Source organism: Tarenaya hassleriana, unplaced genomic scaffold, assembly GCF_000463585.1.
Source record: "Tarenaya hassleriana unplaced genomic scaffold, ASM46358v1 Cleome1, whole genome shotgun sequence".
In the NCBI taxonomy this organism is placed as follows: Eukaryota; Viridiplantae; Streptophyta; class Magnoliopsida; order Brassicales; family Cleomaceae; genus Tarenaya; species Tarenaya hassleriana.
The window spans coordinates 5,087,996-5,102,029 of record NW_010960187.1 but is presented as its reverse complement, the minus strand read 5'-3'; the positions used below and the strand labels follow the sequence as shown (position 1 = coordinate 5,102,029).

At 39.9% G+C, this 14,034-nt stretch overlaps 2 protein-coding genes across 2 annotated transcripts; both read left to right on the top strand.

Moving 5' to 3' along the window:
• Positions 1–11: 11 nt before the first annotated feature.
• LOC104812214 lies at positions 12–1,631 on the top strand. Its single transcript, XM_010539261.2, has one exon. The coding sequence runs from the start codon at positions 59–61 to the stop codon at positions 1,358–1,360; it is 1,302 nt and encodes a 433-aa protein (XP_010537563.1). The 5' UTR covers positions 12–58; the 3' UTR covers positions 1,361–1,631.
• A 3,071-nt stretch (positions 1,632–4,702) lies between these two features.
• LOC104812206 (tripeptidyl-peptidase 2-like) lies at positions 4,703–13,999 on the top strand. Its single transcript, XM_010539247.2, has 34 exons — positions 4,703–5,171; positions 5,353–5,431; positions 5,522–5,595; positions 5,681–5,790; positions 5,940–6,020; positions 6,133–6,219; positions 6,323–6,465; positions 6,576–6,726; positions 6,810–6,932; positions 7,112–7,195; positions 7,291–7,478; positions 7,592–7,766; positions 7,885–8,006; positions 8,107–8,186; positions 8,430–8,488; positions 8,773–8,927; positions 9,028–9,206; positions 9,318–9,430; positions 9,501–9,671; positions 9,931–10,059; positions 10,153–10,253; positions 10,343–10,460; positions 10,697–10,776; positions 11,142–11,214; positions 11,575–11,660; positions 11,758–11,809; positions 11,904–12,035; positions 12,136–12,207; positions 12,349–12,441; positions 12,597–12,692; positions 12,802–12,900; positions 13,055–13,147; positions 13,288–13,449; positions 13,563–13,999. The coding sequence occupies exons 1-34, from the start codon at positions 4,799–4,801 to the stop codon at positions 13,719–13,721; spliced, it is 4,092 nt and encodes a 1,363-aa protein (XP_010537549.1). The 5' UTR covers positions 4,703–4,798; the 3' UTR covers positions 13,722–13,999.
• The last annotated feature ends 35 nt before the right edge of the window (positions 14,000–14,034 follow it).

Below are 14,034 nucleotides of genomic sequence, written 5' to 3'. Positions count from 1 at the left end.
GGGGGGGGGGGGGGGGGGGGTCTCAGTTTTTGGGATTGGGGATCGTCTGTAAGACGCCATGCCTCTTCCATGGAAGAAAGCGAAGTCTGGTCGGATCTCGCGGTTTGTAGCGGACCTCCAGCAATCGCCCAAACACGGCGGATCTCTGGTCGTGGAGACAGGTTTCCCGACATCACTCATCGATCTGTTCGTGAAGAACCGCGATCGCCTCAAGAAACCCCCCTCGAAACGCCGACAATCCTCCTCCGCTGTCGACCCTCCTCCATCTCCGCCGCGTCGATCGTCCCTTCCTCCGCCTCTGACGCGGCGGGGCTCGTTTCCTCCTCCGCTTCCGCCTCCGCCGCCGCGGGAGGAGCCGGCGGAGAGAGAAGCCGTCGCGAGCAGTAAGGTCGAGGAACGTGTATCCGGAGACAACACACCTGTCGCCGGCGGCGGGTGGGATCTGATGTCGGTGGTGAAGGTTTTCGTTGTGTCGGTGCTCGCCTTGAGCACGAAGAAGCTGACGGTTGGGATCACTCTCTCGGCTCTCGCGCTCCTCTTCCTCGAGTTCGCTGCGCCGCGTTTGTTCACGCGCTTGAAACTCTGTCCGAGCGCGAGGATTCGTCTGGATTCCTTCGTCCAGATGTTTCTGGGGAAACGCGGGAAGGCAGAAACAGTTGCAATCGATGGAAAAAAAGCGATTTCTTGCGAAATTACAGAAACTTTCGAAGATTCAAGGGATTGTACAGAAGGAATACGAGCTCCTGAATCGTGTACGAATACTGTTTGTTGGAAAGAACAAGAATCAGGGGTAATTCCGGACAAGAATTCAAGAGATTTGTCTGTGGAACCATCGGTGGATTCGAAGAGGGCAAATGTTCCGGTGGAGCAGGAAGTGCAGACGATTCGAGATATAGTGTTTAAGAACGAGCGCAGTAGAAGCTCGAAGCTTAAATCGAATATCGTGAAGAAAATGGTGCCGAAGAAGTTGAGGAGTTCGATGAAGAAGAAGAAGTCGATGAAGATGAAGGAGAAAGAGGAAGAAGTAGAAGTAGAAGAAGAGAAAGGAGGAGGAGAAGGGTCATTGACAGAAGTGTCGAGCATTGTTTCGGATGATAAATCAGAGAGAATCGGAGGCGAAATCTCTGAGAGGGACGATGACGATTTGAATCCACAATTGTGGCAGAGCTATAGAGAAGTAGAAGAAGAATCTCCGGATGGATCGCCAAAAGGGCACAACAAAACGAATGTGCTTGTTCTGATCGTGATGATGCTTGTCGGACTGTTAGGAGGAAAGGTTTTAGCCATCGGTCTGTTTCTGTTGTGGTGTCAGATCCTGAGATTTTCAGGCAAATCTAAAACCCGTTTGATGAATGTCTGAAAAATTTTCATCCTCTGACCAGAAAGTCTCGGCCTTTAGACTTTCCCAGACTCCGCCGCCTGAGATTTGCTGTGGACAGTGGTTATCCGGCGGCGGTTAGGAGAAGGGCGGAGCCTTCGGTGGTCAGCAGTTCGAAACTCACATGTTTGCTGGTGAAACTGTAAATTTTACATGTTTTTTTACAGAGAGATTATATAAAATGGTTAAAAGGTGTTGTCATTTGAAATTTTTGTCCCAAGGTTGGTAACCAATATAATTATTATTTTCATAACTATAATAATGTATGTGCGCGTATCTATTATATTATGCGCACCAAAATATCAGGACAAAGCTTTTAAGAAAAGAATTTTCTGTGGAAGAAGGGCACCAAGTTTGAGTATAAATTGAAATCCATGAGTCTAGCGGACAGTACTCAAGTGAGTGGAAAACCTCATTGAGAAGTGGTTTGGCCTGTAATAATATTCCCCACCCCCTATTTTTTTGGCCTGTAATTTCCATTTTTTTTTATTATGTATTTGTAAAGATGAATGTAAAGGACATCGTCGAGGAATGTACAGATGGAGGAGTTCGTGAGTATCTCCTCCTCACTCATAATGGGAACTTGGTGTTTTCTATCTCCATGTATTTTGTTATTCTAGTCTCCTTCTTTGTAGCCGCGTTTGTTGAATGAGGAACGTATTGATCCACCGTCATGGCTAGCTCGGGATATGCAGCGATTAAAACCCTAAGAACCTCTGTTTCTCTCAGAAAAGATTCGTAGATTCACATCCCAATTCATGAAGACTTTAATCAGATTCCTCAAACTGTTTATTTTGCGTTCGATTTCTCCCATAGTGCCTCTTTAATCCAATGTTTTTTTTCTGTAACTCCGTTTCTGAAATTGTTTGGATCTATTATTTTCTCTGTATCTACTTATAATTGGATTTAGTGTAAATTTCTGAAATTGTTTGGAACATTGCAGGTGTCGAAAAAAATCTATTGACACCCCGAACATCTTTGATTTTAGTATCGAGAGATCGGACGTAATAGCTCCGTATCGGAGTTTTTCCTGTCGAAGGTGTCGCCGGTCAACTCGGCAGCCATGGATCTGCTTGAGAGCAACAAGAACCCCATCATTTTCATCCTATTTAGAAAATTAAAATACGTAATTCAATAGAGATTTGTGAAGAAATGAATTTGATATATTAAATATAAATAAAAAGGCTTTAGACTCCATGCAGACGTGTCAACAAGCAGATGACCATGCCACGTTTGATTTTCGATTTGTTTTCCGGGACAATTAGGACAGTTTCATAGACTCGGACTTTTTTTCGTGAATGACAATAATAGAACATGTACGAGCAGAGCACCTGGTGGCACGACACTACTTTCCGTTGTTGATGCCTCTTGCTTGCCGATCACCACCATGTGGTTTGAGTTGCCTGGAGAACGAGATTCCGGCCGACCACCGGCACGGCCAAGTCTATCGTACCTTCGACTGCTCCGATGCAACATTTTGTCTCGTCGGCGGTGTGGGGTCTCTCACACTCGTGAAGCGCCTTCAATATTAATTGTTCCTAACCGAATAACCGAACATAATCGAATAAGAACGGTTCAGTTCGGTTCGGTTATTTGCTTAATAACCGAACGGTTGAGGAAATTGAATAACCGTTCGGATTCGGTTCGGTTAATAACCGAATAACCGCGGTTAACCGAACGGTTATTGAGTTTTTTTAATATTTTAATTTTTATCCTCATTATTATTAGTATTATTTTTTTATACTTCACTTTTAACCTTATATATTTTAACCAATAAACCATAAAATATAATGTTTTTAATTTTTATCCTAATTATTGAAGTTTTTAGATTTTTTTATAATTTTATTTTACATGATTAATCATTTTGTGCATTTATTTAAATAGATATTTTGAAATTTATGTAGGATTAATAATTTTTTTTTTAAATATATCATAACCGAACCGATCTAAAACCGAACCGAATAAACCGAAAAATATAACCGTTTGGTTATAATTTTATTATGCAAAAACCGAGCCGAACCGAACCGAAACCGAACTGAACCGAACCGATTAAATCTATATAACCGTTTGGGTATGATTTTTTTATAATCGAAATAACCGAACCCGAAATAACCGAACCGAAAATCGAATCGAAACCCGAAATGGCCCCCCCTAATTTTGGGTTCATGCCTCCTCCCATCAAGATTCCCCCATTTTTTTTTAATTATTCGGTCTCTTATCCATTTTTATTTTATATTCATGTATGTCTGAATTTCGACATTTGTAAAGATGATGCATATGCTTTGAATTTGCGATCAACACCTCACCACAATTGACCGGGATTACGTGTATCTCTTTATTCATATTTGATATTTATTACACGTGAAGTACCAAATTTAATAATATTTGGAACGGATGTTAACTCGTTAGAAAAAGAATTTCCACTCACATCACTTGCAAAATTAAAATCGACAATTAAAAAATATTAAAACTTAAAGACACATGCTGGGATATAAATCTAATGATAGCCCTAAAATTATTTAGGGAAATATAATAAACATCAAGAAACGAGTACTTTGCAAGGCGCAGACCATGAGGGCAATTTCCCTTCTAACGAGCGGATCGAACCGGTTCGATCTAAATTGTCACGTCACGCGGGTTTGTATATTTTGAACTCGATTTAGTCCGATTTATTTTTTAAATGAATAAAAAAAAGAAAAAATCCTAAAAATTTCTGAATTTATATTTTGGAATAATATTAATTCTTAAATTTATAGAGGTATCTATTAATTCTTAAATTTGTAAAATTGAACATGTTAAATCCCGAATTTATATATTTTGAACTGGATTTAGTCTGATTTATTTTTTAAAATGAATAAAAAAATATGAAACTTTGAACTTAGAGTTATATAACTCAAAAGTCACACAAATCGGTTGACAGACCAAATATTTTCTCGGAATCGATAACCTGACCAAAATGATATTTATATATACACACACGAATCAGTTCACGAGTCATGCATGCAAATTTGGATAACATCACAGAAATAATTATGGGTTCAAAATGTATTTCAACCGGGGGCGGACTTATGTCGATCATACAGTTGGTGGTTCGATCGGTTCATTCTGAACTCGTGTTAGGTCACGGACTGACCAGTCAACATGTTTTCTGATCAACTATTATGCAATGGTTGTGGTCATATTGTAATAAAATCGTGTGATTTGCGAAAATCTTCTCGTGGGTCCCACCGAATCCTGATCCGTATATGGACGAAAGCACGTCAGGGACAGGGCAGAATCGTAAATTCGCATGCACTCTCGAGCCCACCTGCCAGTCTCCACCGTCTCATCATCCGATCCAACAGCGCCACGGATCCGCCATTGACGGAGCCTTGAATCTGAAATTACCAAAATATCCTCAAGCATATAAAAAACCCATAGATGGTTCTGTACGGCACCGCTTTCTTCAAAGTGCCCTTGTGTTCGTGGGCTTCTCCGTCGTCATCGTTGGACTTTGATACACTCGCTTCTTCTCTGTTCCCTCGCAGACGCAAATCTCTTGGAAGCTCTCGGAGATTCCGAAGGAAGAGGATTGGGTTCAGGGCCATGCCTTGTTCTTCCTCCGACACATTGACGGCGTCTCGCGGCGGTTCTGTCGTCGGCGGCGGCGGGGAGAATGCTCCTCTCGCTAATTTCAGACTGAACGAGTCGCCCTTCCTGGCCTCTCTCATGCCGAAGAAAGAAATCGGCGTCGATCGCTTCCTCCAAGCTCATCCCGAGTACGACGGCCGCGGCGTCATCATCGCTATCTTCGGTACTTCCGTTTGTTTCTCGCTGTTGTTGTTTAAGTGAAATTCGATTTTGGTTTTGTACGGTTTTGTGAAGGGTGATTGTTTTGTAGCGAACCCGGTTCTCTGGTTCGGTTTTTTTGTGATTCAGAACTAAAACGTTCTGTCAGATTGTAGTTACTGATCAATGAAACTTTGTGTTATCAGATTCTGGTGTAGATCCAGCTGCTGCTGGCTTGCAAGTTACATCTGATGGAAAGCCGAAGATTTTAGACGTTATAGACTGGTATATATACCGTTTACTTCTAATTTTTTCATCTGGTGTTCTTGGTTACTTTAATGTGATACTGGCTCAATGACACTTTTCCCCATTCAGTACCGGAAGTGGGGATATAGATACATCCACAGTGGTGAAAGCCGATGGAAATGGTCGGATTCATGGGGCATCAGGTTGATGATCTGATTATTTTTTGGATTGCTTGAATTTTCCTTGTCTTATGCCTGGAATTGCTTCTGATTAAATGACTTGTTATAGGGGCGCTTTTGACTGTAAACTCTTCGTGGAAAAACCCTTCTGGAGAATGGCGTGTTGGTTGCAAGTTGGTTTACGAGCTATTCACATCCGACTTAACTTCTCGTTTGAAGGTACCATTGTCTGTATGCTGGAATCATTTGAACTCCTTTAACTTCTCGTTCGAATGTACCAATGACTGTATGCTGGAATCATTTGAACTCCTCGTACAACCTTATATTAGATTTTACTGACTACATTCTGTTTTTGTTGGCGTGCGCAGAAAGAGAGAAGGAAGAAATGGGAAGAGAAAAATCAGGAAGAAATTGCCAAGGCTGTGAAGAATCTTTACGAATTTGATCAGGTGCTTAGGAAATGCTGATTCTTTTTTTTTTTGTTGTTTTCTGCCTAGATATTATGATGTAACCATAGCTATTAAATTTGTTTTATGAAATTTATGCTATTCATGATTCCAGAAGCACAGCAAAGTGGAAGATGTAAAACTAAAGAAGATCCGTGAAGACCTGCAAAGCAAGGTTGATTTTTTGAAGAAACAAGCCGATGTGAGTGCAAATACTATCATTGATCACTGTTTGTTTTGACTTGTGTGCTGTTTTCTCGAATCTGTGTTATAAAATTTGTATATGTTTCTTTTTTTTTGTGTAGAATTATGACGACAAAGGACCTGTTATTGATGCTGTAGTATGGCATGATGGTGAAGTATGGAGGGTTGCTCTCGACACCCAAAGTCTTGAAGAGGATCCAAATTGTGGAAAACTAGCTGATTTCACCCCATTAACTAACTATCGGTATGTGTTCCCGTAACAAGGCATTTCTCATTCAAAGTTCTGGACTTTGAGATGCAGTAGAATATTTGTCCACCGAAATCTTGCCATCTGTAATCATTTATTTGCTGCAGAATTGAGCGGAAGTATGGTATGTTTAGTCGATTGGATGCATGCTCCTTTGTTGCCAACGTATACGATGAGGGGAACACACTAAGCATTGTAACGGATAGTTCTCCGCATGGTACTCATGTTGCTGGAATAGCTACTGCCTACCACCCTGAGGTGCTGAAACAACACATCTTAATTGATTCATATCGGCAATTTTTTGCTGTCAGTTGACTCATTTTCTGTGTCTACCTTGTTAGGAGCACTTGTTGAATGGAGTGGCACCTGGTGCGCAGATAATATCTTGCAAAATTGGAGACTCACGCTTAGGTTCAATGGAGACTGGAACTGGCTTGACACGGGCCTTGATAGCGGCTTTGGAGGTAACTATTAGTATATCTGAAAGTAATTATCAATAACCGAGGTGATTGATTAATAACACTTCAAAGTTATTTCCTACCATTTTGATGCTTGTTTTTTCTGTTTCTAGGCAGAAATGTTTGTTTCTTTCTATCTTGTATCTACTTTTGTATGTTGACTTTTTTGTTTTAATCTTGTACAGCATAAATGTGATCTTGTCAACATGAGTTATGGAGAGCCGTCACTACTTCCGGGCTACGGACGCTTTGTTGATCTTGTTACTGAAGTATCATCTCCGAAATCCTCATAATTGTTTCAACTCTTAACATCGCATGTGCATTATGTTATATTCATATTGCATGTTTTGGAATTCTGTGTTAGGCTGTGAACAAGCAACGCCTTATATTTGTAAGTAGTGCTGGCAACAGTGGTCCAGCATTGACGACAGTTGGTGCACCCGGTGGAACAACTTCCAGTATCATCGGTGTTGGTGCATATGTGTCTCCTGCAATGGCTGCTGGTGCCCATTCAGTGGTGGAACCTCCCTGTGAGGGGCTAGAATACACTTGGTATTTTTACCCTTTTCTCCTTCCTTTCAGTTTGATCTGTTTCTTAGTTTAGGGTTTTAACAAGCATTAAAGTACATGTCAAGCATCAAAGTACATGTCAATTTGTGTTGTAGGTCAAGTCGGGGACCAACCTCTGATGGGGATCTTGGTGTAAGCATAAGTGCACCTGGTGGGGCAGTTGCTCCTGTTCCTACATGGACACTGCAAAGACGAATGCTTATGAATGGAACATCAATGGCATCTCCCTGTGCTTGTGGAGCAATTGCATTACTTCTCAGTGCTTTAAAGGTATCTGTTCCGACATTTCTTTTTTGCCTTGAAGTTTTGTCTGGTTTGTTCTTTTTGTCTTGCCTTTCTTTTCTATGAACTCTTTCCACGCACTTGAAAATCGTTTGTGTTTTTGCAGGCTCAAGGCATTCAAGTGAGCCCTTACAGTGTGAGGAGGGCCATTGAGAATTCATCTGAATCTGTAGGTGATCTACCTGAAGACAAACTAACCACTGGACAGGGTCTTATACAAGTTGACAAGTAAAATTCTATCCTGTGGAGTTTCTTCCCCTACCTTCTGAGATTATTGATTTCAATTGTTTAGTTTCTATATTTTGTCCTAATGTTTCTCTCATTACAGGGCATACGAATACTTAAAAGAATTTCAGGACTGTCCGTCTGTCTTCTATCAAATCAAGGTCAATCTCTCTGGAAAAACAAGTAAGTGTACTCTGCTGTCTTTCATGTTCGATCAAGAAGGAAAATAGAACCTCTGCACCATTTTTAGATTTCTGAAAATCTCAATGCAGAAACATCTTATACTCAAACTTGCTGAAATCTAGCTATCAACGTTTCTCACTAGATATATAACCGAGAAATTTGATGTTCTAATTCCATCATAATTTCGAGGGTTTTTTTGTCAATAAAACATACTCTTGAAGATTGTTAACCCGCTATCTGCAGCTCCCACAGCACGAGGGGTCTACCTGCGGGAGGCTACTGATTGCAGACAATCTACTGAGGTGAGTTATTTCTACATTACAGGAACCATTAGACTCTGACGTATGAGAGTCGTCTTTTCAAATGCATGCTAGGCTCACTAGGTTGCATTCTGCTTAATATAATTACTCTTTTTTCAACATGCTACTGTTCTTTTATCTCTGATGCCCAGAGTCCCAAATTTTCCATATATGTATTAGATTAAAAAATTCCTCTGCTTAAACTCGTTCGCCTCCCAGATGATTTGCGTATAGCAGTTTTGTGCTTTGTTTACATTCTGAAACAAGCATTGTTGTGACATTGTTAGTGGACGGTACAAGTTGAACCAAAATTCCACGAAGGCGCCAGTAATTTAAAGGACATTGTCCCATTTGAGGAATGTATTAAGTTGGCCTCTACAGATGAAGGAGTTGTAAGAGTTCCTGAGTATCTCCTGCTCACTCATAATGGGCGCAGCTTCAAGTTAGTGTTTTCTATTTCTTTGTACTTTTTTATTCTCTGTCTACTTGTCTCTTTCTTTGTAGTTGTGTTTATTAATAATTTTTATGCACTCTCTTTTCAGCGTGGTTGTTGATCCTACAAATCTCAGCAATGGTGTGCATTACTTTGAAGTGTATGGGATTGATTGCAAAACGCCAGAGCGTGGCCCAGTTTTCAGAATCCCTGTTACCATAATAAAGCCCAACATGGTGACAAAACAACCTCCGGTGATTTCATTTCCGCAAATGTCATTCATCGCAGGTTGTCTTTTATAGACTTGATCTTGTATATGAAAAATAGACATCATTAGGGCTTGGAATGCAAGTCTTTCTTTTTGTTGATATTTCCTTCTTCAATAATTTGCACCTCTAGGCCACATTGAACGAAGATACATAGAGGTCCCACATGGAGCAACATGGGTTGAGGCTACGATAAGAACTTCTGGGTTTGATACCACTCGGCGATTTTTCATTGACACACTTCAGGTAATGCATGTTTAAGGTTTAAAATAAATTTAAATGCTGCTGGTTCTAATAACTTATGTTCAATTTTCAGCTATGTCCACTGCAAAGGCCTATAAAGTGGGAGAACGTTGCGACGTTCTCATCTCCATCTGCTAAAAGCTTTTCATTTCCTGTGGTTGGTGGTCAAACCATGGAATTAGCAGTAGCTCAATTCTGGTCTAGTGGCCTAGGAAGTCACGAACCAACTATTGTTGATTTTGAGGTAGGAACTGGATATCTTAATCCATTTGAGTTCAATCATTGTCTTTGACTATGGATTGCATGCACTTGTGTTTATTTATTTATTTATTCTTGGGCTGCATTTCAGGCTAAAAATTGTAAGGTTTTGCATGAGTTTTGATGTTTTGGCATTAGTGTGGTAAAGGGAGGATTTTATATTCAATTAGCATTTGGTCATTCTGTTGAGTATCTTGTGATCTTGGTCCAAATGAGTTGAAGGGACTTGTGTGTGGTTCTTACAGATTGCATTCCATGGCATTGATGTTGATAAAGAAGAGCTGATACTCGATGGAAGTGAAGCACCGATTAAAATTGAAGCTGAAGCGCTTCTAGCTTCTGAAAAGCTTGTTCCCACGGCTGTTCTTAACAAGGCACAGCTTGCCTCTTAAAGATTTTTTCTTATATCTCATTTGCTTTATTTGTTCACAATTTTTCTTATGCATGGTGTTTTGTTCATACTGTAGATACGAGTTCCATATCGACCTGTTGATACAAAGCTCAAGACTCTATCAACCAGCCGTGACAGACTACCGTCAGGCAACCAGATATTAGCATTGACATTAACGTGGGTTATGCATCTGCTTTTTCTGCTTTAGTTTCTTGTCTATCTCTTCAGTTGTTTATAGAACAGCACTCATCCTATTGTTTGTGCAGTTACAAGTTCAAATTGGAAGATGGAGCTGAAGTGAAGCCGTACGTACCATTGTTGAATAATCGTATATATGACAACAAATTTGAATCCCAGTTTTATATGATCTCTGATGCAAACAAGGTACCCTTTCAACTGCCAGCTAAAAAGGCTGATGGTACTGGTCTATACCGGCTTGTAAATTCTCTTTCACAATATACATTGTCAACTAAAAAGCTGCCGTGTTTCACAAAATGATTTCATAGTATTATGCTGCATTCTGATCCGTATAGAAACATTTTCCTTTTTTTTTTCTTGTGTGGCCAGATTTATGCTTTTTGTGTTTTTTTTTTCTGACATGCTACCTGACTTGCTTCCAGCGTGTATATGCAATGGGTGATGTTTATCCAGAGGCTACAATACTTCCTAAGGGAGAATATATTCTGCAGCTATATCTGCGGTTTGTGCTACATCTCTGATAGAACCAACCAATCTTTTGGATCCATGGACTTGCTTTTTATTTTTGGAGAGTAGAGTTTGTGTCATACTAACTCCAGGCAGTACCTATCTTCTGAATGAGACTTGTCAGCGACATGCCCGTAAAAATTAGCTTTAGTTTTTGGATCGATATTGTCTTTGGCTTCAGTATTGGGTTCGTCATGATATTGTTTTTTATGGCTGCTGTGAAGCTGCAATTAAAAAGAAAACAGAGGTCAAGACAAGCTACAAGTTATAATCTTAGTTCGCACATAGTGCTGCATCAAGCTGATGGTTTAATTTTGTTTGTACCTCACCGTCTCTTCTTATTTTAACTGCTTTCACCAGGCATGAAAATGTGCAGTTGCTGGAAAAGTTGAAGCAACTTGTTTTGTTTATCGAAAGAAATTTGGCAGAAAAGGTGAGATTGTGAATTAAATTTTACTTTGTATCGAAAATATAGTCTTTAGGAGGAGAGTATGTGTGCTGAACCAGGTTGGGGACAAACCTTGGATCATTTTTAATGTTTATGTTTTGTCTCTTCTCTTATGCATTTAACATCTTGCGCTTGAAGAATAGAGTTTAGGCACAGCGCCTATCATATGGTTTTGTCTGAAGATTTTTCCTTCTTTAGGAATTTACTGACCTGTTATGCTTATAAAGCAGGTGTTTAAATGTCTGAGAAGAAGGCTCGGCTCTATTCATTCTTGATGTAAACCTTTGAGATCTTCTCTCCATTTCTCGTTTCCTCCTTTCCACCCTTTTTCTTTTGGCATTGCAGGAGGTTATTCGGCTGAACTTCTATTCAGAACCAGACGGTTGTGTCATGGGAAATGGTGCATTTAAATCATCTGTTTTAATTCCTGGGTATTCTTTCTGTTTTGATTACCTCCTTAAATTTTCTTATTTGATATATGACACTCAGTTCCCTAAACATGCATCTCTTACTTTTATTATATTGCAGGAAAAAGGAAGCGTTTTATGTGAGCCAACCGATGACGGATAAGCTGCCCAAGGTTTTCAACATAGATTGATTGCTGACGTAATTGATTCTGTGGTATTTGTTTCTCTCTGACTGCCTATCGATTTACTGTTTAACTGTACCTGCAGAATGCGCCTCAAGGATCTGTGTTGCTGGGAGATATCTCACATGGGAAATTATCATTTGATGATAAAGAAGGGAAAAATCCGAAAGATAATCCTGTTTCTTATCAGATATCTTATGTTGTTCCACCAAACAAGGTTTCTAATAACACTATCTTTCCTTTCCTCCCGTCTTTTCTACCTGGTTTGCAAGTGAAAGTAGTCTCTTTTGTTAAATATATGACACTTTGTTTGATAGACTGAGGAAGAACAAGGGAAATCTTCTGCTCCAACTAGCACTAAATCTGTATCGGAGCGCATGGAGGAAGAGGTATGGGCAAAAATTTGGTTCCATGCCTTTCTTCGATTCTCGATATACTTTTAGATAATTGAATCCAGAACTTATTGGTGAATATCTCAATAATTTCTTTTCGACTCTCTTTTCTTGATGATGATGAATCTTTGTAATCAGATTCGTGACACAAAGATCAAGTTTCTCGGAAGCCTAAAACAAGGAACTGAGGAAGAGCGTTCAGAATGGAAAAAGCTGTGTGATTGTCTTAAGGTTATATATTCTTCCAGTTCAAATGCTTTTCTTTCTTCTCATGAAAACATGTTTATACCATTTTCTAACCGATGTGCATAAACCGATGTGCAATATGCTCTTGTTATTAGTCCAATATGCTGTAAACTGATGTGCATAATCTGTTCCTTTGGCAGTCTGAATACCCAAAGTATACTCCATTGCTCGCTAAGATCTTGGAAGGTCTGCTTTCTCGATCTGATGCTGAGGACAAAATCAATCACCATGAAAAGGTATAATTAGGAGGAGCAAGCAATATAAGAATTTCTTGTTCTTTAGAAATCGCATTAAATGATAGGTGATCTGGAAATGGGCATGGAAGCTGATAGTCTCTCTTTTCAGGTTATAGATGCAGCAAACGAAGTGATAGACAGTATCGACAGGGATGAGTTGGCAAGATTTTTGCCTCTCAATAACGATCCAGATGATGAGGAAGCTGAGGTGTTTGCAGTTTTTGTTTACAAAGTTCTTTCACTTTGATCCTGTTTATGTATAGCATTTGACCTTCGAAAGTGTGTCTCAGTGTCTATATGTTGTATATGGTTTTTCAAGATTCGCGAATCTGATTTATACACGATGTTATTTTTGAAATCAGAACATAAAGAAGAAGATGGAGATGACCCGTGATCAGCTGGCAGAGGCGTTGTACCAGAAAGGGTTAGCTATGGTGGCCATCGAGAATCTGAAGGTAAAGGACACCGATGTATTTCCTCTATATCGATTATAGTTTCTCTGTTCATTCTCACAAGAATATGTTCTGGTGTTTATGGAGTCATATGATGAAATGTTTTTGGCATCTCATTAACAATATCGATTTGGATACTCAAGGCGGAAAAGGAAGAAGAAGAAGAAGAAAGCGGCGGCCGGAAAGATCTATTCGAAGAGAACTTCAAAGAACTGATGAAATGGGTCGATGTGAAATCGTCCAAGTTCGGTAAACTCAGTGTCCTACGCGAGAAACGGCTGTCACGCCTCGGGATCGCGCTGAAGGTACTTCTTTCTCCCCCTACATGGAAAGCATATGTACACTCTCTGATGTGGTAAAAATCATCTGAAGCTAAACATGGTCTCTGGGTGTGTAAATGTTTGGTGGGTGGTTTCAGGTGTTGGAGGAAATGATTCAGAGCGAGAATGAGCTTCCGAAGAAGAAGCTGTACGAAATGAGGCTGAATTTGCTGGAGGAGTTGGGTTGGAGCCACTTGGTGGCCTATGAAAGGCAATGGATGCTGGTCCGTTTCCCCACAAGCTCCCCTCTCTTTTAGAAAAAAAGCTTTTCGTCGGGAAATTTCATCAAATTTGTCACATTTTAGATTTAAAAAAATAAATAAAGGGTTTTCTTGTAGAAAGATCCGTGATCTTCTGCAAAACACATAATTTTGTGACTTCCTAGGGTTTCTTTTCGTGGTCTGTTTGGACATGTGTGATCCTTACATTAAGTCCTCATGTTCTGGTCCAATTTTATTGTCAGTTTTCTTTTTGTTTGAGATTTTATATTACGTTATCCGGATTCTCGATGATACGAGAAAGACTATTGGTGGGATATTAGAATCATCTAGGTAGATGTTTGATAATTCC